This window comes from Jaculus jaculus, chromosome 1, assembly GCF_020740685.1.
Source record: "Jaculus jaculus isolate mJacJac1 chromosome 1, mJacJac1.mat.Y.cur, whole genome shotgun sequence".
Lineage (NCBI taxonomy): Eukaryota > Metazoa > Chordata > Mammalia > Rodentia > Dipodidae > Jaculus > Jaculus jaculus.
Window position 1 is genome coordinate 328,666,148 of NC_059102.1, and position 26,033 is coordinate 328,692,180.

The 26,033-nt window shown below is 37.9% G+C and overlaps 2 protein-coding genes across 20 annotated transcripts in view; one reads left to right on the forward strand and one right to left on the reverse strand.

Annotated features, from left to right (window-relative positions):
* Window positions 1-882: 882 nt before the first annotated feature.
* The window catches only part of LOC123459235 (60S ribosomal protein L31-like), a 104,757-nt gene continuing 79,606 nt past the window's right edge, over window positions 883-26,033 (reverse strand). For 17 of the 19 annotated variants that reach the window (XM_045144870.1, XM_045144877.1, XM_045144873.1 and 14 more), the window contains one exon: window positions 24,324-24,612. The gene's annotated coding sequence lies outside the window, so the exon portion shown is untranslated. Of the gene's footprint in view, window positions 1,725-7,280; window positions 7,421-12,470; window positions 12,529-14,743; window positions 14,794-24,323; window positions 24,613-26,033 lie in introns of those variants that run through there. The other 2 variants (XR_006636136.1, XR_006636147.1) reach the window with 2 other exon arrangements.
* Window positions 16,890-26,033, forward strand: part of LOC101598557 (complement receptor type 2) — a 31,096-nt gene continuing 21,952 nt past the window's right edge. Inside the window, exons 1-5 of the mRNA XM_045144793.1 lie at window positions 16,890-16,947; window positions 20,848-21,027; window positions 22,899-22,998; window positions 23,377-23,462; window positions 24,194-24,592. Coding sequence (XP_045000728.1) covers window positions 16,890-16,947; window positions 20,848-21,027; window positions 22,899-22,998; window positions 23,377-23,462; window positions 24,194-24,592 — 823 coding nt within the window. The remainder of the gene's footprint in view (window positions 16,948-20,847; window positions 21,028-22,898; window positions 22,999-23,376; window positions 23,463-24,193; window positions 24,593-26,033) is intronic.

Consider the following 26,033-nt stretch of genomic DNA (forward strand, 5'->3'; position numbering starts at 1 on the left):
TCCTCAATACATGGGTGTGCTGGCCTGAAGCACGAGAGTTGAAACAGACCCCGAAGGAGGGAGTGGTAATGAATCTGAGACAAGAACACAAGGAATGGAGCCAAGACCAATTCTGATCAAGGCTCAAGTTTATTCAAACAGACACAAGCTTATATACAGAAAATAAATCTTTCTCAACAATGCCTACGTGCCTAAGGTCAGCTTCACCAGGGCCATATGGTAAATAATGCCTCTGTATCAAGCACATGCTTCACCTAGGCCATACGATAAGGCCTCTGTGTCAAGAGATCAAAGACCAGCAGCAGTTTCTGAGGTCAAAGAGCAGCTGCAGCTCCTGACATCTCCCCCTTCTTTATTTATTAAAAGAAGTGACTGTGCCTGTCTTAGGTTGTCAGAGGCAGAAGACCATCCTTACCTGTCATTAAACAAACTTATTATCCTTCAATACATGCCCTGTCTTAGGTTGGATGCCTCCTCCCCTGATCTGAAACCCATCTCTGGCTACCAGCTAGATAAAATTCAGGGAGAATTAGGACAAAGTCTGAGGGAGTCAAGGATCTGTTCTATAGTGCATACCTCAGACCTCTGCATTAACATTCACAATAGACTTCATTAGACACTTGAAGAAAATAGGCAATAGGCATAAGAGAAGCAGAAGGCAAACTCCCACAGCTACAAAGCTGCTTATCCAGGAACTTAGAGAGTTCCAATCAGGCAACACAGACTTAATTGCAGCAAGTAAATCATTATCAGCCTTAGTGGCATCAAAATCAAGATGACTGTTCTCTATAGCTAGAATTTCTGAATGTAAACTAACCAAATCTAACGAAATGTTATCATGGTGCCAAATTCCTTCCAAGTGCATTTTGACCTTTACCCAATCTTCATAACTAGCATTGTAAATTTTAGAGGTGATGCAGATCCATTGGTAATCTGAATGGCATTCCAATTGAGCTCTAATCTTCATTCCTTGAATTTGCTCTCCTAAATAAGTCATCACTATATCAAACAAAGCATGTATTTTTTATTCTAACTTCTTGTCTATGGTTACTTGAGTTCCCAAAGAAACAGAAATGTTTTTAGCTAAATTATTAACAAAGTGTGCAGTATGAACTTCTTGTGTAAGAGCAATAGCAGCAGTAGTAATAGAAGCTAATAATGTAATAAATGCAACAATCCCAGCAATAATTAAACCTACAATTCCCTTTGGTCTACTTAAACTATTTTTAACCTCCTCTAGAATATGAATACCCTTGTCAGAATACCAAGGCTTTGAAAGATTAACAGGAATCATAACAAATGCAGGTTGTCTGACAATCATTACAGTTTCAGAATCATGAGAAATACAATTGGACAGACTACAATTATTAAAGGCAGCATTAAACATTCCTTTAGACCCATGATGCCAAGTAATATTTATACTTCCTAACATCAGGGCATAAGGTGATGTAACACAGGCCATAACGGTTCCCTTTGGAAGACTATTTGAATTATTGCTGGCAGATGTAACCTTGATACCTCTCATAGCAGCAGTAATTTTCCATATGTAAGTTTGCTGATACTCATTGTCTGACCACCACAATCCTGAGGACAGCCCAGTAGACTTCACTGTAAGCAAGATGTAGATAACACCATATCATCAGGATCAGCAGTGTCCTCTTGTTTGATCTCGTGGCCTGCAAATCGGACCAAACGTTCTGGCAACCATCTGGCTCCATTTTTTTCTGTGAAAAAATACAAACAGATCCTCGACCCCATATTAATACAGAGTTGGGTCCACACCATTTGTTAGTCAATGGATCTTTCCACATTATTTTAACATAGTTAGTCTTGGTTTGTGCATGCTAAAAACAGTCAGCACAGAAAACCCTTTTGTATCCAAAAGTAAAAAATTTAAAATAAAATATGATTTAACCATCTTTTTACTGATCCCTGTGTCATTTCCCCCTTTTTAGTTTTTTGTAACCAGATTTTTAAAAATTAATTAATTATTTATTTATTTGAGAGTGACAGACACAGAGAGAAAGACAGATAGAGGGAGAGAGAGAGAATGGGCACGCCAGGGCTTCCAGCCTCTGCAAACGAACTCCAGACGCATGCACCCCCTTGTGCATCTGGCTAACATGGGACCTGGGGAACCGAGCCTCGAACCGGGGTCCTTAGGCTTCACAGGCAAGCTCTTAACCACTAAGCCATCTCTCCAGCCCTGTAACCAGATTTTTAATGTTCCATTTGCTCATTCAATGATACCTTGCCCTTGGGGGTAAAAGAAGAACAAAAGTGCTTAAATCCTGCACTTGTATATCCTGGACCATTGTCTGTTTTTAGTTGTTAAGGTACTCCTAAAATATTAAAAGAATGAAGACAATGAGCAATAATGTGTTTAGTAGCTTCTACCATTTGAGCAGAAGCACAAATGAAACCAGAATAAGTGTCAATAAAAAAATGTACAAATTTCATTTTTTCCAAACTCAGGAACATGAGTTATATCCATTTTCCATAAGTGGCCAGGAGTCAAACCTCGAGGATTGACACCATGATATGGCACAGGTAAAAATGTGAGACATTGTTGACAATTTTTAACTATCTGTCGTGCTTGTTCATGTGTAATTTTATATTTAAGAAGTAGAGTATTAGCATTAAGATGATGAAGCTTATGAGCATTAATAGCTTCTTCCATCAAAAAAGTTCTAGTAGCCTTGTCAGTAATAGCATTTCCCAGAGCTAAGGTCCGGGGAGGCCAGAATGAGCATGAAGGTGTCCTACATAGAAAGGTGCTGAGCGCTGGAGAATCAAAAGTTGAACCTGTGCAAAAAATTGTAAACAATAGAAGAAGGACTTATTCTACTACAGGTTTCTAAATAAGGAACTGAGTGGACAATATATTGGCTATCAGTGTAAATATTAACAGATATAGTAGCAGTATGTTGCAATAAAGCTTTCAAGGCTGCTAGTTTTACAAACTGTGCAGGTTTATAAGGAGTATTAAAATTATATGTTTGGGGCTGGAGAGATGGCTTAGTGGTTAAGCGCTTGCCTGTGAAGCCTAAGGATCCCGGTTCAAGGCTTGATTCTCCAGGACCCACGTTAACCAGATGCACAAGGGGGCACACACGTCTGGAGTTCGTTTGCAGTGGCTGGAAGCCCTGGCGCGCCCATTCTCTCTCTCTCTGTATCTGCCTCTTTCTGTCTCTGTCACTCTCAAATAAATAAATAAAAATGAACAAAAATTATAAAAAAAAAAAAAATTATATGTTTGTCCATTTAAAGAATAAGCAGCTAGGCCAGAAGAAGATCCATCTGTAAAGGCCAACACAGCATCCTTGATAGGAGAAAATTGTGTATTGCAAGGAAAAATGACAATGTTGCATAAAGAACTGAATCACTTTATGTTTAGGGTAATGATTATCAGTGCTTCCTGCAAAACCTGCCATGGATAATGCCCAAGTATCTGAAAAGCAAAAAGCCAAGAAACCTGTTTTGAATTATAAGGCTGACAGATAACCTGTGGTTCTCTACCAAAATATTTAATAGATTCGGCTCTTCCTTCCATCACTACTTTAGCAACATCATCATAATAAGGAGTAACAGTTTTTGGAGGAGAAGATGCAAGATGTACCCATAGTATAGGAGCTCCTTGCCACAACAATCCTGTTGGAGTATATGGGGTAGGAAATACAAGTAACCACAACTCTTTACTATAGTCAATATAAGTGATAAATTGTTCTTCTATAGCCTTTTGTACTGTAGTTAATGCTTTAGAAGCTTCAGGTGTAACATAACAAAAAGAAGAAGGATTAGAGTCCCCCTGTAGTATATTAAACAAAGGTTCTAATTCATGAGTAGTAAGTTTTAAATAAGGCCTAATCCAATTAATATCTCCTAACAATTTCTGAAAGTCATTTAAAGTGGTAAGATTCTGTGTTTTAAGAGTAACTTTCTTTGGTTTAATTTGTTTTGGATATAAATAAAACCCAAGATAAGAAAAAGGGGAATCTTGTTGTACCTTTTCAGGTGCAATTTTTAATCCCATATAGTGAGCTGTTGTTCCATGTAAGAAAAACAAATCAAAACATCTGTCTTTTCCTTTCCAGCTAATAAAACATTATCCATATAATGAATAATAAATATTTGAGGAAATTTGCTTCTTGTAGAAGCTAAAGCTTTAGCCACAAATTTCTGACATAAAGTTGGACTATTAGCCATACCTTGAGGGAGAACTTTCCATTGATATCTTTTCATAGGCTCTTTAGAATTACTAGAAGGAACACTAAAAGCAAAATGGCAACAATCTCATGGATGTAAAGGTACAGTAAAAAAGCAATCTTTCAAGTCAATAATCACTTTAGAAAAGTCAGCTGGAATAGCTATAGGACTAGGCAGACCAGGTTGCAATGCTCCCATTAAATGCATAGTAACATTCACAGCTCTTAGATCTTGTAGTAACCGCCATTTTCCTGATTTCTTTTAATGACAAAAATTGGAGTATTCCAGGGTGAAGATGATTCCTCTACATGTACTGCCTCTAATTGCTCTTGGACTAGCGTTTGTGTAGCTATCAGTTTTTCCCGTGTCAAAGGCCACTGATCCACCCATGCAGGATCATCAGATTTCCAACAAATAGGCTCTGCTTGGGGCAGCACGACCTGAGGAGTGGCCACTAGGGGAAATACCCTTGATGATTTGCATTACAAGCTACTTGAATAGGTAATGAGTCACCTTTTCCCCATTTTCCTAATCCTTTACCAGGCAAGTAACCCTGTCTAAGAATTTGAGCAGTAACAACTTCATTAGGACTACACATTAACAATTTCATTTGACTCAAAACATCTCTTCCCCACAGGTTTAAAGGAAAACTGTTTATAATGTAAGGTTCACAATACCCACTATCTCCTTCCTCATCTTCCCAAAATAATTCTGCAGCACTCTGCTCAGGACAAGAGGATTGTCCAATACCTCTCAATTGAGTCCCTTAGGCAAAGAAGCAGGCCAGTGATTACCAGACAAAATAGTAACATCAGCTCTAGTGTCTATTAACCCTTCAAATTGCTTCCCATTTAATTTTAATTTTGGACATACCTTACTGATAGGTTGAGCCCAGAAAGCATCCGGTGAACCAAATCCTTGAGTCCCTCGACCCTGAATGTTAGCAACTCTTCCAGTTCTTATCATTGGAAGGAGCAACAGTTGAGCTATTCTCTGACTGGGCAATACTGTAAAGGTTGTTTTTGGAGAAGACACCATAATTTTAAGTTCTCCTGTGAAATTTGCCTCAATAACTCCAGGTGCTATTTGTAATCCCTGCTTAGTACTGTTACTTCGTCCAAGATTAAGCCTACACTGTCCTTTGGTACTGAGCCACATACTGTGGTAGGCAGTGCTTGAAGTCCCATTTCTGGAGTCAATACTGTGTGGGTGGAGGAACTGAGGTCGAGTCCGGCACTCCCTGGGGTGGCTCAGAGAAGTTGGAGACTGGCTGTAACTGGCTGTTTGAGGAACAAACTGCATTGCCCCATAAACTTGTCTTTGCGGGGCCAGGGGCTGGCCCCTCCTCCCGTTTTCCTGCTGCTGGATAATAGGGTTGCCATCTCTATCTGTTTTAGAACTACATTCATTTGCCCAGTGTTTTCCTATTTTGCACTTTGGGCAAAGACCAGGAGCTGGATTATTGGAATTTCCATTTTTTTCTTTTAATTGAACAATCTTTTTTCATATGTCCTATTTTTCCACAAGAAAAGCACTTGCCAGATCTTGGTGTAGTGGGCGGCCATTTGAAAAGGAATTCCTTGTAATGCTGCAGCCATGGCTATCCCCTGCGTATAGCTAGGGCCAATATCAGCACATAATCTAATATATCCTTGTAGATCAACTTTCTTTCTATAAGGCCGCATAGCTGCTTTGCAAGCACTATTTGCATTTTCATAAGCAAGCTGTTTTACAAAGTTCATACCAGCGCCAGCATCTCCAAATACTCTCCCTGCTGTTTTTATCAATCTATCTACAAAATCAGCATAATTCTCATCAGGACCCTGTATAATCTTAGTTAAATTCTCCGCCTCAGTTTCTCCTTTTGAAGGAAGACTAAACCACACTCTACGAGCTGCTGCAGCTATTTGTTGATAAACAGCAGGGGGATAAGCAATTTGATTGTCATTCCCAGCATAGTTTCCTTCCCCAGTAAGCATATCAACATTCCAATTACCATTCCTGCCTGTTGATTCAACATTGCAGTCTTTTTGCATAAGTCATAGAATTCTACTTTCCAAATTAAATATTCTCCTCCTGATAAACAAGCTTTGCCTATAGATTTCCAATCATCTGCTGTTAGAATTTTCCCTGCCAACGCTTCTATAATTGACATAGTATATGGTGACATAGGTCCATATTGTGCACAAGCTGTTTTTAATTCTTTTATGTCTTTAAAATTAAAGGAAGCATATTGCCTCATCATTTGATTATCCTGTTGAAATTCAGTTACTGGATAAGCCAATGGGAAAGCTTGTTCATCCTCATCACCTTCTTCCATGGCTTTCTGTATCACCCTTTCTAAGGGGGAGCAATTAAAAACAGGCTGAGTAGGATGCAATGAAGTATATGTGGACAATTTCAGAAGGCTTCTTAGTAATTATCTAATTCATCTTTTAACTTTCTTTTTTTCTTTCTCCAGGTTTATTCTATCCTTTAAGGCTGCCACCGCATATTTTAATTCTGCGACATATACTTGTGTGGAGGTCATGGGGACGAAGGGACGCGGTGTGTCCCAATCTGCATGATAATTAGTGGCTTCTTCCTCTAATTCTGTTGTTTCTTCTGGCTCTAATTCCTCCTCTTCCTCATCACTATCTTCCTTAGAAACTTGTAAAGATTGCAATGTTTTATTCAATTCTTTGTGAGTTACAGGTGTCCCTTTTCCAGGACTTTGATTTCTAATTTCTTCAATGACATCTTGAGTGTGATCTAACATCTGCTTCACTAAAGTATCGTTTGTACATGAATCCAAGGCATCCTTTATCAAAGACCATAAGGAAAAAGCAATTACCGGAACCTTATTAGGACCATGAGTTTGTAAAAAGGCATTTAATTCTTTCCCTACTTTTTCCCAAGCATCTGAGTCAACATTTCCCTGCTCTATAAACCAAGAACTCATTTTATTAATGAAATCAAAAAATTTGCTTAAAGAACTTGAAGCAATCCCAATTACTTGTGCTTCTATAATATCTTGTACTACAGCAATTAGCTCCTTTTTACTCTTTGCTTGTCCCATAATTGTGCCAACTTACCTTATTCCAGAAGACTGAGCGGTTGACTACAGTCCTCTTTTTAGTTTCACTTTCTTCTGCGGATCCTGGGTTGATGTTGGCGTTCCTCACTGAGGCCCCTCATATTCAGGTCCCTGTTTCAGGCACCATGCTGTGCTGGCCTGCAGCACAAGAGTCAAAACAGACCCAGAAGGAGGGAGTGGGAATGAATGAGATAAGAACACAAGGAATGGAGCCAAGACAAGTTCTGATCAAGGCTCAGGTTTATTCAGACAGACACAAGCTTATATACAGAAAATAAAACTTTCTCAACAATGCCTACATGTCTAAGGTCAGCTTCACTAGGGCCATATGGTATATAATGCCTCTGTATCAAGCACATGCTTCACCTAGGCCATATGATAAGGCCTCTGTGTCAAGAGATCAAAGACCAGCAGCAGTTTCTGAGGTCAAAGAGCAGCTGCAGCTCCAGACACATGGGTGGATAAAGCTGCTCCCAGAAACTATGTATTATTAATGATAGATTTCAGTGCCTAAGGATGAGATACTTCCCACTAAATTGTTGTCAGGAAAGCTATAGATGCCCCCAAAACAATATAGTTTATTGCTCTTGGTTGCCCACCAAAACTACATAGTAAGTCTCTATTGCTGAAGACACTGTGTTTCAGTTGATAGACATAGAGAAACTAAGTTAGAACTGAGTTGGAAGCTTTTTTCCTGCCCACTAGCTTTCTTTGTAAGAGGAGGTACTATGCAAGTTTTGGGCAAGAAAAGCCATCAACATTCCTACCTAGCTATGAACCCTATATATTCCACAACAAACCTTCCAGGCAAGATATACCCACTGGTATAATAGTGGCATGAATGTTAAGGGAGTATCCAGCCATTCTTTGCTTGTACTTGAGGCTTTCTCTACAGGAGATATTTTATGCCTGGTACTGTAACCTGATCAAAGTGTATGGTTACGGACACAGGTCCTAGGGTGGAACCTACTTCTGTGCTTATCCTAAACAGACAGCATGTTGAACTGCCTTCTAAATATCTGTGTTTGCTCTCATAGATTAGTATTGCTTGATGTCTCAATCACTAAAGTATCTAATTACAATAGGCAGAGATTAATGCAGAGATGTATAGCTGGCAATTATTGCTTGAGAAACCTCAGAAGTGCTGTCTTCTGGATACAACAAGGTTATTACACTCATGAAGATGGGACCTGTTGATATTTTAGTATTGATGGGGTAGGATCCTCCAGAGCTCCCAGAGTAGCTAATGACAACTATTGGTTGCTGGGAAGTAGGGAGTTAGGTTCATCAGTGTTACAGCCACCATTAAGTTGCCTATCACAAAGTAAGTAACCTTCAATCCATGATCATGCCAGCAATCCTAATTTAACTCAATGTGTAAAAAAGACATGAAAGTAAGATGGAGATTAATGGGAAAGAAGAAGGGTGTTAATAGGAGAAAGAGTTGGATAAAAAATAGTAACTGGGGAAATAAAATCAAACTAAATTATATACATATATGAAAATGTCAAGAAAAGAAAAATAAATGAAAATTTCAAAAAAGAAAGGATGAGATGGTAAGAAAATCAGACTAGTCAACCAAGCAAGATTTCTCAAGGCTAATGTGTATCCTCATATTCGGAGGTTCAATTGTTTATGTCACTTTGATGTTTCAGACCTTCTTATCTACTTGATACATGTGCAAATGCCGTATATATATTTCACATATGTGTGTGAAAGTTTTATAATCTCTAATTGTTTTGTGTTACCTAAATATATAGGAAGTACAAATATGCACCATATATCTACATAGGAATTGGTAGAATTGTTTATAAAATATGTTATTAGGTTTATTTTTGCTGCTGTTTTAAATACTTTTGTGTTTGCAGAAAAAAGCTTTATTTATTTTGATTTTTAAATCCTACAAACTCAAATTACCTCACTCTGAGATATGTTAAAAATTATCTGGACCTGAGTGTGGTGTTGCATGTCTCAAATCCCAGCACTTGGGAGGCAGAGGTAAAAGGATTACTAAAAGTTTGAGGATAGCCTGTAACTAAATTACAGAGTGAGTTCCAGGTCAGCTTGGACTAGAGTAAAACCTTACCTCAAAAAAATTATCTAGGGCTAGAGAGATGGCTTAGCAGGTAAGGTGCTTGCTTGCAAAGTCTAAGGATTCATGTTCAACTTACCAGGTCCCACATAAGCCAGTAACACAATGTCACACAGGTGCACAAGGGGGCTCATATGTCTGGAGTTTGAATGCAGGGGCTGGAGGTGCTGGCATGCCAATTCTCTCCTTTTCCCTTTCTCTCTCTCTCTCTCATACACACACACACACACACACACACACACACACACGGCCAGTAGCAGGAGCTTGCCTCCAAAATAATAATAATAATAATAATAATAATAATAATAATAATAATAATAAATTATCTAGGGTCTGGAGAGATGGCTTAGCAGTTAAGACGCTTGCTTGTAAAGCCTAAGAACCTAGGTTTGATTCTCCAGTACCCACCTAGGCCAGATGCATATAGTGGCACATGTCTGGAGTTCATTTGCAGTGGCTGGAGGCTCTGGCATGCCCATTCTCTCTTTCCCTACCTGCCTTTTTATCTCTCTATCAAATAAATAAGTAAATAACTAAATAAATAAATACCTAATAAGTTTACCAATTTTTCATAGTAATCATTTTTACAATAAAAATATTAAATTATGTACTTCAAAAATATTTTTTAGTTGTTTTCAAGGAGTGAGAGAGAGGATGGGCATGGCAGGGCTTCTAACCATTGCAAATAAACTCCAGATGTGCTACTTTGTGCATCTGGCTTTACATGGGTACTGGGGAATCGAATCCAGGTTGTTAGGCTTTATGTATAAGAATCTTAACTGCTAAGCCATCTCTCCAGCCCAAAAGATTATCTTTTGCTGGTTAATTATGTTTTTTTTTCTAGTAATTACCAATTTAACTGCTTATTTAGGAAGAAAATAGTTTAAGTCTGGTATAAAGAGTAGTATACTAGGCAGTAATAACACTACTGTAGCTTTTAATAGCTTCTTGATGAAAACTAAAACTAGGTCATTTAACTACTCTTTATTTTTAGTATTGAATAATACATAATTTCTCTTAATGTACAAACTGAATTCAGATTTATGAAAATCCTTTTTCTTTTAACTAGAAGTAGATGCCTTCAAAAAACCATTTTGTTCATATTTTTGATCTTGTGTGTATGTGTGTACATATATATATATATATTTCAATTAACTACCAATAATATATTTAATTTGTCTTTAAATCTCCATTTAAAAAAACTTGATTTCTGTTTGAATGTAAGTTTTTGGTTTAAATTAGATCGTTGAGTTATTTAAATAGCAATTATGTCAAAAGTATTTAGAATTTAGCTGTTTCCCCCATAATCTATTTTCTTAAGTTCTTTTTAAGTGAAATCTAGTTAGGAAGATAAACTACCAGGGAAAAATAGAAAAAAAGAAAGAAAGAAAAGAAAAGATGAGACTTGAATGACCAGCATCTTCTTGAAGCCATTGTTCTTTGTTTGAACAAAATATAGGATAAAACTTCAATTTAGAGAAAAGAAGGAGCGGTCATGAAAGGGTGAATTCTGGAGGGCCAGGGCCCCCTCCCCTCTCCTCTTGGCCTCGCTGCTCTTCTGTATCATGTCAGGAAACAGACAGGGGCTGCCATGATGACAATGATCCGTCTCTATTCCTTAGGATCAGGGGTGAAGTTTGTTCTGGCATTTTGCATCCCTGGAATCTCTGAGTGGCTAAGCCTTTGCTTTAGTGCCCCACAAATATAGGATCTGAAATATATTAAACATTGTCAAATGTGATGTAAAAATATATGAGGTTTGCAGAAAAGTGGATCAAGATGGCAAGAAAGTATCCTCTGCCTGGACCTCAAAGAACAAAAACATAAATGGGAATAAAATGCTTGCAAAGTTCAGCATCCCAGAAAGCCCCTACAAATGTCCCTGTCCCCTTTGTTCCATATCACCCCACCAATTAACACCATCTGTACCATCACTTGATATCAAGGCTGCAATAGGTATTAGACCATTTTCATGGACACCTCAAATGTAAACATTTTGAATTGCTAATTTTAATCTGGTCACTCACTAAAATAATATGATGTATTGGAGATGGAAGGAATGATCCTAGGCAGATTTTTTTTTTAACATTTTCCATGATTATAAAATATATCCCATGGTAATTCCCTCCCTCCCCACCCCCACACTTTCCCATTTGAAATTCCATTCTCCATCATATTACCTCCCCATTACAATCATTGTAATTACATATATACAATATCAACCTATTAAGTATCCTCCTCCCTTCCTTTCTCCACCCTTTATGTCTCCTTTTCAACTTACTGGCCTCTGCTACTAAGTATTTTCATTCTCACGCAGAAGCCCAGTCATCTGTAGGCTAGGATCCACATATGAGAGAGAACATGTGGCGCTTGGCTTTCTGGGCCTGGGTTACCTGACTTAGTATAATACTTTCCAGGTCCATCCATTTTTCTCTAGGCAGATTTTTGATACTGATTCTACTCATTCTGATACCTCATAAATTTTACTTTCCAAAAAGGAAAGAGCATCATGTTATGTGACTTCTGAACAAACTTTTCACTATTGAGAGAGTAACATTCCAAATACCCCAAGCCAGCATGGAAACTCCCTAAGATGACAATTACTCTTTTCTCTTTAAGATAATGGCCGGGATATTCCCCAGATCTCTAAAGTTGATTTTAATTTTTACATATAACTTTTATGCTATTTGTAATGTGCACACTTGAGGTAGTATACTGAATTGGATTGTAAAATATTGCTCACCCTCCATGCTAGTTATAATAGAAATCCTCAACTGATTTTCAAAATATCTGGGAAAAAAAGCCAAGCATGATGGTGCATGCCTATAATTCCAGCACTCAGGAGGCAGAGGTATGAATCTCAGAGTGGTCTGAGACTACATAGAGAATTCCAGGTCAGCTTGGGCCAGAATGAGACCCTACCTTGAAAAACAAAAATAAACAAACAAACAAAAATCTGGGAAAAATCAAATCTTATTTGAATGATTTATTTCTTTTGAAGCCATATGTATATGTTTTGTAGGCCAAGTGATGCGTTTGGGGTGGTACCTGGTAGGGTTAGGCCCTCATCCATCAGCACAGACAGCCATGACTTACATCATATCACTCCTGCAATGGTAAGTGGTCTGCACTGGAGTGAGGATCCTGCCACAACCTATGGTATAAAGAAATCCTAAGCATGAATATGACTTGGCTGTAAAGCAATAAGCCTGAAAAGAAATAGTTTAGGATGATTTGATATGAATGTGCATTAAAACTCTCCAGAAGTTAGGAAGAAAAAAAATTAACCATATTATTAGACAGTATCTTTGAATAAATTACAGACAAGGAGGTATATATTATGAGCCCCAAATAGTATTATTTCTCATCCAGTCATAACTTTTATACTAATTAGCTGGCATTTTACTGTCTAAAAATTTTTTCTGCTCAATTCTCAGCCCCAAATTGGAGAAAATAATCATACATTTATATCACCCCTAACATGGGCCAAGAGGGGTTAGGGAAAGAATATAAAAGGAAGGGATAGAATGCTGTGGTACTCTATCCTCCAGGTATGAAATGGCTGTTGCCATATTGAAATCTAAGAAGCTATAATTATGTGCATGAGTCTATGGAGGTATACGAGTCCACACGCATTCCTGAGGTTATACAAGCAATTAACAATTCCTGAGTGTAGGGGAATTTTTTTGTGGGGTAGCTATCCTTAAGTTGCCCATGCTCCTCCAAGTACCCCCAATGATATTCATTGGTTCATTTGGCTAGATCTGGGTGAAATAATTTCTTTGGTCTGTCATATGGAGTAAATCATTAGGAAAAATCATTCAACACATTTATACCAATGGTATACTAGAGCATCTGTCTTCTCAGCATCTGGTGGTGTTGTTCAGGGTATCATTGACATTTGTCTTAACTTTTAGCCAGTCTGATAAGGGATCATTTTTTTCAGTTTTTGTTTTATTAAAACTGAGTTCCACTATATAGCCTAGGTTGGCCTCAAACTCATGGTCCTCTTGCCTCAGTCTCCAGTCTATTAGGAATACAGGCATGTACCACCATACCATGCTCAGTATAATTTGAATTTCTCTTATTGGGATTAACCTTGAATGTTCATAGGTTTAATGGCAATTTTTTTTTTTTTTGAGCTAGCAATCAAGCCTGGGCCTTTGTATATACTAGGAAACTGCTCTGCAATGGATCTATATTCTCAAAAATAATTTTTATTTTTATTCTTTGGTGAATTTTCTGTTCATATAGTTGTTAATTTTCTATTATGTGCTATGTATTGTGTGTGTGTATACACTAGGATCTGTTTTCTGCTGCAAACAAATGTCCATCCAGTTTTACATGAGTGTCTAGGGAATTAAACATGGGCCAGGTTTGGAAACAAGTACTTTTAGCCACTGAACAATCTCACCAGCCTATTACATATTTTTCATCTTTCTTTCTCTCACTTTTTGAGAGTTCTTTTTTTTTTTTTTTTTTTTTTGGTTTTTTCGAGGTAGGGTCTCACTCTGGTCCAGGCTGACTTGGAATTAACTCTGTCACCTCAGGGTGGCCTTAAACTCATGACAATCCTCCTACCTCTGCCTCCTGAGTGCTGGGATTAAAGGCGTGCACCACCACGCCTGGCTAAGAGTTCTTGATAAACATTAGGTTTATGAATACTTTATCTACTTTTTAGATATTTTTCCTGGTTTTCAGTTTTCTTTGACTTTATTTATGCTATGATGTTTTTTCCATGTAAACATTTTCTATTTTTGTATAATCAAGTTAACCAATCTTTTTTATTTTGGCTTTTTGAGGTAGGGTTTCACTCTAGCCCAGGCTGACCTGGAATTCACTATGTAGTCTCAGGGTGGCCTTGAACTCATGGTGATCCTCCTACCTCTGCCTCCCAAGTGACCAGTCTTTTATTTTACTAAATCTGAACTGGATGTCAATAGAGAGAGATAGAGAGATGAGAAACAGAGAGAATGGGTGCACTAGAGCCTCTAGCCATTGCAAACAAACTCCAGATGCATGCACCAACTTGTGCATATGGCTTTATGTGTGTACTGGGAAATTGAACTGAGACTGTTAGGCTTTGTATGGAAGTGACTTAACAGTTACACTGGGAAATCTCTCCATCCCAACCTAGTTTGTAATTAAGCTGGGTATGGTGTGGTCTGTTTAAAGAAAACACATGCTTCCTTAAGTAAACACCCTTAAAGGACAAGAGATTTTTCACAGGTTAATATCAACTACAAAATAAGTTCACAATCAAGCTACTTAATAAAATATAGCAGAATAAAACTCTCTTAAGTAAACAGCAATAGAAAAGAACCTCCTTAGATTGATAAAGAAGATATTCATAAATATTCAACACTTACATTATTCTTAGGTGAGATGTTAGATGTGTTATTCTGAGTTCATTTTAAATCTGAAAAAGATAATATACTCACTGTAAAGTATCAGAATAAATCTAATAAAATTTGTGAAAAATTTTTATTGTGGAAAATTTTAAATGTTATTGAGAGCAATAGATTATGATCTAAATAAATGGAAAGATGAACCTGTTTATTGGTAGAATGATGATAAAAATATATTAACTCTCTACATACTGGTCTATATATGAAGTATGATTTTAGACAAAATTTATTGACATTTGTCAAGGAGCCCGACTATATATTCTGAACTATATAAGAAGGAGCAGGACAAGAACAGAAAATGACACTTGCTCTATTAGGCATTAAGACTTATATATTCTCAACATTTAGGCAATGTGATTTTGGTGAGCAGACAGATGCAGATTCATGAAAAATACCCATATGTGGAATTATTAATTGCTTGTATAACCTCAGGAATGCGTGTGGACTTGTATACCTCCATAGATTCATGCACATAATTATAGCTTCTTTGATTTCAAGATGGCAATAGCCATTTCATACCTGGAGGACAAAGTACCACAACAGTCTACCCCTTCCTTTTATATTATTTTACTAGCCCCTCTTGGCCCATGGAAGAGGTGATATAGATGTATGATTATTTTCTCCAATTTGGGGCTGAGAATTGGACAGAAATTTTTTTTAGACAGTAAAATGCCAGCTAATGAATGTAAAAGTAATGACTGGATGAGAAATAATACCATTTGGGGCTCATAATAGCCATAAGTGATTTAAGCAAGAATTAATGATGCTGAAGTTAGTGAGTAAAATTGTGACTAAAATTAGATACTTATATAGTGTGGACCTTAAAATACTTGTTTATTACAGTGAAAATAATGGTAACTTTATACTGGAAAAACCTGAAGGAGGTCAGTATATTTGATCAATGTTACCACCACTGGCAAAAGGATCAATAGACAACATGTGCCCCTTGACAAAGACACATATCCCTTCTTTTATAAACCTTCCCAGAATGCATAACTTGAATCTAATTATGGAGAAATGATAGGCAAACACAAATTGAGTGATGTTGGCAGCCAGACTCCAGGATGGTCCCTGCTGTTCCCTGATTCCCACCATTCCAGTGGTCTGTAAAAATCGGTAGGATATTCTTAAAGAAGAGAGAAAGGGAAGAAGGAAGGGAGGAAAAGCTGGGAACAATAGTAGAAGGAATGCAGAGATAGAAGAGTCCCTGAGTTCAGTGAGAGACTCAAAAAATTAGGTGAAGGACCATTCACCTGATGACAACCTCTGGCCTAACCCCCACTCCCTTCTACACACGAAATAGCGCTTGCCAATATTAGTGTCCAATTATTGTACTGTATTTATGTAATGGAGTGTCCTTATTTTTAGGAAATCTACAGTTAAATCTTTGAAAAAGAGATAAATGCCTCTACTTTATCCCGAGCGGATCCAAAGTAACAACTACGTGATTACGATTATATTGTCAAAGACATACACTTGCACATATTTTTATATCTAGAGAGACAATGGTAAGGTAAATATACTAAAATGTTAATATTTAGAAAACTCAGGAACAATAAAGGAATTAAAATTTGCACTGTTCGTGAAGCTTTTCTGCAGGCACTATATCAGTATAAAAAGAACATAGTAACAGGCAGTACTGGTCCTGGATTTCCACTCTAAGCATATGTAAGCTGCTTTCTCAAACCCAGGGTTGGATCCATTAGCAGGGTTTTGAAATGAAACTAATAGGTCCAAACCAAAAGATTAATAAATAATATACTCGGATAGACTAGCACAGCGTGTGTGCATGGTAGATTAGCAAAGGTGAGTATTATTTTGTGAAAATTGTTTTCAGATCTAGGGAGAGCAGGTATACTGAGATGCATGGTCAGTAAAAAGGAAATCCAGGTGCTGAAAATCAAGGGGGAGCCCAAAGGCAGCTGCGGAGGCGGAGCGGGAGCGGAAGGCTGCTCTCGCCCCCACGCCTCTCCCAGCTCCACCAGCCTCTTGGCCTCCGGCCTTGCGGGCGCCCGCAGACCGCACGGACAGCGCACTACTAAAGGGCCTGCCTCCAGGGGGAGCCGGCTGCGCGCCGCTCCCGTGCTCCTGACCGACCGCCACGAGCATGGACGCCGCGGGCCCTCTCTGGGTTTTCTTGATTTTCCTGGCGCCTGGGGTCCTTGGTGAGCTGGAAATGGGAGCGTGGGAGTGGGGACTTCGTGGAACCTTGATCTAGAGGCATCTGTGTGGCGCCGTAGATGCCTACCTGTCCTGGCCAACTCTGGGGAGCCTCGCAATTTTCTGGTCGAGGGTCCCAACTCCCTCCTCTGGGAGCCGGACTGCTAGAATTGGACTGTTAGAATTGGAGGATACTTTTGGTTGTGCCTGGTGTGATTAAAGCTCAAACCTCTAGACTGCAGGTGTTTCTATAACAGCCCAAATCCCTTCTTGACCCTGAAGGACAGCAGCTGAGCCTCTATTCTTTCCTAAACAATCAGACCCAGCATGGGTGTGTGATATTTTTTAAAACTTTAATGAGATATTGAACATCTCGAGTGGTTTTGTAAAGTTGAGACATGAATTGAAATTGTACCTTCTGTCCCAGAGGGTTGTCAACAACACTGTAAAGGGTGTCGTTTGTTTCCCAGATAGTCTTGCTTTTAAAGAAGTGTGCTGTGTTCTGATTAGTCGTGTGGCTGTGCATGGAACTTTCTAACTATGTCGACAATATAGTGAACTTCTGCTGTTTGCTGCATGCAAACTTCAATAACTGGCTGACTTTTGGCAAGCTGTTTAGAGCCCCAATCCTCAGTTTCATCACTATGAAATAAAGTCAGAGATAAGCGACCAATATCAGCTGGAATGTTGGCTGTTAGTGTTGATCTGTTTAGGGGAGTAAGCATCTAAATGACCACTCCAGTTGGTAATGGTCTGAGGTATTATGTATTAATTTATATTATGTATTAATTCTGTTACAACTTACTGTTTACTTTCTTAACATTTACCTAAAAATCTTAACCTACATCTCTGCTTTGAACAAATGCAGCAGCAACTTTCTCTAACACCTGCATGCTTTTTCCTCCTATTACATTTTGACACATTATTCCTTATTTTTTTTGCAGTGTCTTATTATTAATTTCATGGTATGAATTTATGATTTGTCTTTTTCTATTTGATATAAATTCTGGGTGGGTAAGGACTTTGTCTCATTTTCATTGATGGATAGTCTTTGCCTAGGTCTATATCTTGGCTAACATACATGACTGTTATTTTTAAAAATCACTCATTAAATAGACAGGGAGTCCAGTTTTTAAGGCATTTGATTAAATTCTTATTCTCAGTAATGGTTTGCCTTACTTCTGTTTTCTGGACAACCTTTCATCCATTTTAAATGGATTTCTGAGCCATTCAGGTAAAGCCTCTTAGACCAACATAAAGAAGTCACTCCCTGATCTCCAGAAAGTGCCCTGACTACTTTTTAACATTGTGAGGTGTGTGTGTGTGTGTGTGTGTGTGTGTGTGTGTGTGTGTGTCTGTGTGTTGACACTCGATCTACTCTGACATTTACTCCTGGTGGTAGAAAGATGTGAAGAGGGAACAGTAACCTTCATGAAATTTCATATCACTTAATGGTTTGTGGACTAACCTTTCCTTTTCTGATTGAAAAAGAAACCAATCTCTGAAAATTCTGCCATGTGGCTTAGAGCTTGGCAGTTACTAATGAGGAACAGTGTCCCCATTTGAGAAACAGACCAGGGGTCTCCTTACTAGTGACGAGATTTTCCCCACTACTCCCTATTCAGACGGTATGGTTCTAGTGCCCTTTTCTCATGAAAGTCCATGTTATACAGGACCCCTTTGCTTTTGGTACTTCCAGATCATGGATTCCTTAGTTTGTATTATTGCTACTGGTTAAATCTTGGGAGTTTAAATTGTTTTAACAGCTTGTAGAAGATAGTTCGTGTTGTCCTTACTGAATTTTGATAACACAGATTATATACCAGTGGTTCAGAGTAACTGGTATGAATTTTGTCAAGTGGTAAAGTCTCTATTAAAGTTAAACCCCCATTTTCCTTGTAGAAGGTTTCTGGTTGTTTTGCAGATAGTGTGCACTTGAGGGCCTTTGTAGGTATTGATGGAAAAATTCAAAGAGGTCAGGTAAATGAGCAAAAGGGGGACCTAGGGTGATATGTTGCCTTCCAAAAGTGGTAACTTCTTTAGATTACACAGCAGCAATATGGAGATATGGAAAGACTGTGGGAGCTTTGTAAATATCTTTATGTTTATTCTTTAACTTTGTCTCAGACTTATTTGAAAAAAAAGGGCAGAATTGTAAATTTCATATTCAGATATATTTCTGTTCTGAGATGGTTTCACATCTATGCATTGTTTTTTGGGGAGGTACTGGATCTGATCTGAAGAAAGACAGAACGTCTTACTCTCTTCATATGAATTTAGGGAGTTGAAACTTGAGTCTTCCCACACATTTAGAAAAATATGTATCTCTTACCCATCTCCTAGGAGAGCATTCATTTCATTGTGAATAAGTAGTATCATTTTTTAAGTCACCAGAACCTATCTTGTAATGACTAGTTTCCTTTCTCTAGTACCTATCAGGAAGTATTTACTAAGCTGTCTTTGGGGACTTAGAATAAATAAAAAATAAGTTAAGCCGGGCGTGGTGGCGCACGTCTTTAATCCCAGCACTCGGGAGGCAGAGGTAGGAGGATCGCTGTGAGTTCGAGGCCACCCTGAGACTACATAGTGAATTCCAGGTCAGCTTGAGCCAGAGTGAGACCCTACCTCGAAAAACCAAAAAAAAAAAAAAAAAAAAAAAAAAGAAAAAAAAAAGTGTTTGGGAGATTGAAGCAGAAGGATTTCAAAGTTAGCCTGGGCTACATAGTGAGACCCTGTCTCAAAGAATTAAATTAATAAAAATAATGAAGAATAAACATATTTTACTCATATCCTCAAAGTTTGGTGATGAGAATTATTATTAATAGAGTTATTTAAAAAGGCCTACAAGGGGCTGGAGAGATGGCTTAGCAGTTAAACGCTTGCCTGTGAAGCCTAAGGACCCCGGTTCGAGGCTCGATTCCGCAGGACCCACGTTAGCCAGATGCACAAGGGGGCGCACGCATCTGGAGTTCGTTTGCAGTGGTTGAAAGCCCTGGCACGCCCATTCTCTCTCTCTCTCTTTCTCTCTCTCTCCCTCTTTCTCTCTCTGTCACTCTCAAACAAATAAATTAAAAAAATTAAAAAATAATAAAAAATAAAAGGGCCTACAAGTGCATCGACTTTTCTAAGACTTCTGATATAATATATAGTTTTCTGTGCTAGCCCTAAAAGGTTCTATTTATTTATAGAATTAACTTTGTAATGTTCTACTTTTTATTATAAAAACCAGAGGGGTTGTTTCATTGTCCCATATCTCATGGTTTGGATGTAAACTGCCCCCAGATGCTCAGGTGTTTGAACTCCTGGCTAGCTGGTGGAGCTGTTTTAGAAGGCGTTAGAACCTTTAGGAGGTGGGATCTAATAATAACGAGTCCTAGTGGTAGGGCCTTGGAGAATACAGGTCCGTTCCCCCCTCCCCATTTTCATCCAAGCTCTCCGCTTCCTGGAGTGCCACGGAACACGCACTTGCTGTATCTCCTGCACTCATAAACCAAGCAGCTCCAACCACCATGGCTTGACCCAATAATGTCAAGTACTCCCTGAACTAAGAACAAAAATTAATTTTCCTCCTTTATGTTGCTTCTGTTAAGTAGTTAGTCACAATTATGAGGAAAAAAAGCACCAGTTTTTACTTACAAGTTTTAAGAGGATGGAATAACAACAGTATTTTTCTGGAAATTTCAATAATGTATTTTTTCCAGTTCTCCTTCTGAAGTCTACTCTAAAAATTTTCTGAACTTGTAATCTTATTTCTCTTGAAGTCCAATCATGCTACAATATTTGTTCAAGTTAATATTGCTCCAGTTAGGCTTACTTCTAAAGATTAAAGTTGTTAGAATAATGAGTTATAAGAAAGAGATTTTAGCCTCTCTTAGTTCTGATATTCCTGTGGTTCTTGTCTATAGGTCAGTGTAAGCTGCTTCCTATATACCCTTTTGCTAAGTCTAACATTGAGAGTGATCAGTCTGAGTTCGCTGTTGGGACAACTTGGGAATACAAATGCCTCCCTGGGTATATCAAGAAGTCATTCTTTATCACCTGTTTAGAGACCTACAAATGGTCAGATGCTCAGCATTTCTGTAAACGTGAGTACTCCTGTTAGAATACTTGGGTCTACCATTATAACTATATAGGGTCTCTTGTTATTTTCCAGACAAAAGTCCAGTATAATAGTATATCATGGAAAGCAAAGGGTGCTCCCATAAGTTCTGTGTTTCTTTTTATTTATGAGGCCACTGTGTACTATAGTGAAATCATCACTATAACCTACCTGACTTATCCTATAATCTCTACGACTTCATTCTATGATGTCCGTGCTGTTGTAGTATGCAAGGAATATGGGCTTCACCTCATTCTCACTCCATTTAATTGAGTTTACTTTTTGAGTAACTAGTAGGAATGAAGCACTAGAGAGCAGGGTCTTAAGGAGACAGAAAATTAATTGGATAGCTTCTGCTTTTAATGAATTCCTAATTCTAGTTATAAAGATGTATATGATATACTATAGTGTATATGTGTGTTTGTGCACACTGTACTGGTTATTGAACCTTTGAACCTAAGTCCTTTCACATGCTAGGCACTGACTATATCCTCAGCCCCTATGTTAACAAATAATAGAAGTAAAAATTGTCACGTAATTATAAAGAACTAAATGAGAAAATTAGGGAAATAAAAGCCCTCTAGGCAAAGGACTTTTTAAGTAGCAAAAGCATTGAAATATGAAAGAGCACAATGTCTTTGTAAAATAGAAAAATCAGTGTGGTTGAAGTATATGGTGAGAAATAGTAGTTGGTCAAGTTGATTGGCACTTAACTGTAAAACTGTGAACTTTTTCCCTATAAACAATGTAAGCTATTGTAAGTATTTAAGTGTGGGGGATAACATGACCACATGTGTACTATAAAGAGAACAGATGGGTACTGTGGTGGAAGTTAGATTAAGGCAGGCAAGATTAGAAAGGCAAATTATATCATTCTAAAATCTATTGAAACTACAAAAGTGGAAATATAATTAGTTTAGAGAAAGATTCTTGGAATCTAGTCACTGAAATCTTGTGACTAGTTGAAGGTAATGAAGGGTTAGGAGTAGTGGGTGAGCTACAGAAGGAAGTATATATGAATTTTCTTAAAATCCAGAAGTGTTGGTAAATGATCCTATCAACTGACAAAATACAAAAAGGGGGAAATGGAGATTTTAAGTTATAATTGAACAAGAGTAAAGTTTGCCTTCATGAGCATAAATGCAGATCATATGCTTTAAACAAATAATCCGACTGATCCTTGAGAAAGTTCACATTTTTGTAACTGTCAAAAAATGTTTTGGGTCTGGGGAAGTGGCTTAACAGTTAAGGCACTTGCCTACTAAGCCAAAGGACCCAGGTTTGATTCCCTAGGACCTATGTAAAGCCAGATGCACAAGGTGGCATATGTATCTGGAGTTCCTTTGTAGCAGCTAGAGGCCCTGGCATGCCCATTCTGTCTGTCTCTCTCCCTCTCTTCCAAATAAACAAATAAAAATAAAATATTTTTAAAAATGTTTTGAGCCAGGTGTGGTGGTGCACATCTTTAATCCCAGCAGTTTGGAGGCAGAGGTAGGTAGATCGCTGTGAGTTCAAGGCCACTCTGAGACTACATAGTGAATTCCAGGTCAGCTTGGGCTAGAATGAGACCCAACCTCAAAAAACCAAAAAAATAAAAATAAATGTTTTGGTTGGGCATGGCAACACAGGCCTTTAATCCCTGGGAGGCTGAGGGAAGAGAAGTTCAAGGCCTGGTTAAAGTGAGACCCAGACTCAAAAAGAAAGGAAAAAAGAAAGGAAAAGGAAAGAAAACAAAATATATTATTTCACATAAAAATAAGCAGGCCTGTCAGCAAGTCCAACCATAATGGAATTTAAGATAAGACGCATAAAGTCTTCTCAATTCCAGCCTCAAATACTGTTTGTTTTCCCTTTTAGGTAAATCATGTATGAGTCCTAAAGAACTGCTCCATGGCTCTGTACTTATACCTACGGGTATCACGTTTGGTTCAACCATTACCTATTCTTGTAATAAAGGGTGAGTAGGCCTTTGTAGGGTGTGTGGATACTGAAACAGTAGTCCTAACTAGAAACCATTAGTCTTATAAAAGACCTACCCTCCCTTAATTGTGTGTAAACAAACAGGCATCATCTTTCTTACCCACTCCAGACAGCTTTCCAGTATTGTCCAATACAAGAGGATCTCTGGAGACAGACATGTGGATATTCTTCAATTTTAAGTCTCCAGTACTGTTAACTAGAAGGCCAGACTTAATTTGGTTTCAGATTATTGAACCTATCATATGAGTCTTTAATCTCTCATTACATCGAGTCATATGTAGCATTAAATAGAGAAGAAGTAGGCTGTTTAAAATGTAAGTAGCTAGAAGGCGATTGCTCATCTCATTGCCTCTAGATATCGACTCATTGGTGATGCATCTGCTACGTGTATTGTCTCAGATAATACTGTAATATGGGATAAGGATATGCCTTTTTGTGAATGTGAGTAAAATCATCTCCTTCTGGTACCCAGCCAAATTTCTTCTGTCTTCTTCTCAAGGAAAATCAATAAATAAAAATAAGTGTTTGGGAGGGTTACACTTGGCTTAGGTAGTTCTGTGAACAAAGTTATAATTTATTGTCTCTCATGACCTCTAATTCCAGTACACTTTCTTTTGATGATATTTCATAGTGTTTTAATATTTTAAATCAAAAGTATATCATAAGAATACACACTGAAAAATTTATTCCATGCAAAAGCAGGTTACCCTAGGTCTCTCTAGGAGCAATTTATCTATCCTTTGAGCTCATACCTTTTTGGTTTTTTAAAATATTTTATTTTTATTTATTTATTTATTTATTTATTTGACAGAGAAACAGGGAGAGAAAGAGTGAATGGGTGCACAGGGCCTCCGGGCACTGCAAATAAACTCCAGACTCATGTGCCCACGTGTGCATCTGGCTAACATGGGTCCTGGGGAATCAAACCTGGGTTCTTTGGCTTTGCAGGCAAACACCTTAACCACTAAGCCATTCCTCCAGCCCCCTTATTGGGTTTTTATTATACAGTTCCATGCATTTTCCTACATGGCTTCTTCCTATTTTGATCAGGATATATAATTTCAATCATGTGGACAAGTTGTAGCAGAATTGATGAGAGTAAAGATGAAATTCTTAGAAACTATAACATCTCAATGCTTTCCTCTCTTTTCCCAACTTCCTTCCCCTGAAAGCTATTCCTTGTGAGTCACCCCCAGCCATCTCCAATGGCAACTTCCACAGCAGCAATAGAGAGAGCTTTTACTATGGAATGGTAGTAACCTATCGCTGTCATGTTGGACAAAATGGAGAAAAGCTCTTTGATCTGGTAGGTGAAAAGTCGATTTATTGCACAAGTAACGACAATCAAGTTGGCATCTGGAGCCACCCACCCCCACAGTGTATTACTGCTGCCAAGTGCCCAGTTCCAGAAATTGAAAATGGAATTATGGAATCTGGATTTAAACGTTCCTTCTTCTTAAATGATACTGTGATGTTTAAGTGTAAGCCTGGCTTTACTATGAAAGGCAGCAATGTAGTGTGGTGCCAGCCAAACAGCAAATGGAGTCCTCCACTGCCAATATGCTTCAGGGGTAAGTTGGGCATCTGTAAACTAAAACAAAATTTGAAAATCATTAAATGTTGAACAGATGATAGGAAATTTTCTTATATTCTGGGATAGTGTAATATATTAATGTAGGGAAAACCATAAGACATTTTCTTAAAAGCTTTCAAATGGGCTCAAGACAAAATATAAGATGTGAAATGACTAGAAAAAATATGTATAACATTTTAGGACTTTGGAACAGGCAATCACTTTTGGAATGAGATCCTGAAAAGCACAGGAAACAAAGACAAAATAAGCAAATGATATTATGTCAAACTCAAATGTTTTTACATAACAAAGGAAGAAATCACCAGAGCAAAGAGCCAACATACAATGAGAGGGAATAATGGCAAACTGTGATCTGACAAGGAATTAATTTTCCAAATATACAAGGAACTCCAGCAACTTGATAGCACAAAATCTAAAATGGACAACAGATATTTCTTTTTTTAAAAACACACAAATGTCCAAGAACATGAAAAAAAATCTTCAATATCACTAATCATTAGGTAGATGAAAATCAAAACTACAGTGAGGTATCATCTCACTCCAATTACAGTGACTACTTGCAATGGCTCAGCAGCTAAGAATACCTCCTCTGCAAGTCTAAGGGCCTGAAACTGCCCTTTATATCTCCATATCCTACATAAACAGCTGGGCATGGCCATGTGAATCTGTAACCCTCAGTCCCACAAAGGAGAGAAGAGACCAGGGTATCATGAAGAACAGCATGTTCTAGTAAAGAGGTAGGCTCAAATAAGAATGGGCAGAAGAGTGATGGAGCTACAGTCCTCACAGGCAAGCACCCTCTACTTCAGGCGAGTGTCTGGGGTGCTGCTGGGGCACATACACATGCATAAAGCTCATATACCATACCACACACACCACACACCCTTCACACATACCACATTATATAACCACAAGAAGAATAAACAACTATCAGCAAGTGCTGTTGATGATGTGGAGTAAAGTTGCATTAGACTGGAGAAATACATTTTGATATCCTATTGCACAATAAAATTACTACCTATGAATGATCATATGCTGAATTTTATTAAGTCAGAAGAAAGGACTTTGAATGTTTTCACTGTAAATGAATATAACAGTTGAGAATATAAATGCATTTTCTCCAATTTGAGTATCACGCAACATATTCACTAATTTGAACATCACATGGTATTCATAAATCTGCAAAATTATGTCCATTAAAATAAATATAACTTTAAACAACAGAGAATGAAAAAGACAATAAATTAGAACCATTTTCATATGATTAATTTTATTTAAATGAGGACAAAGTGAATTATTTTCCTTATCAGACCTATCAATAGGGGAAATTGGTTGAGATAAGAATTTTATTCAACATATTGTAGCTATCTATGTTAATACTGAAAAAACATAAACTTGTATGGAAAAAGCTAGAAGTT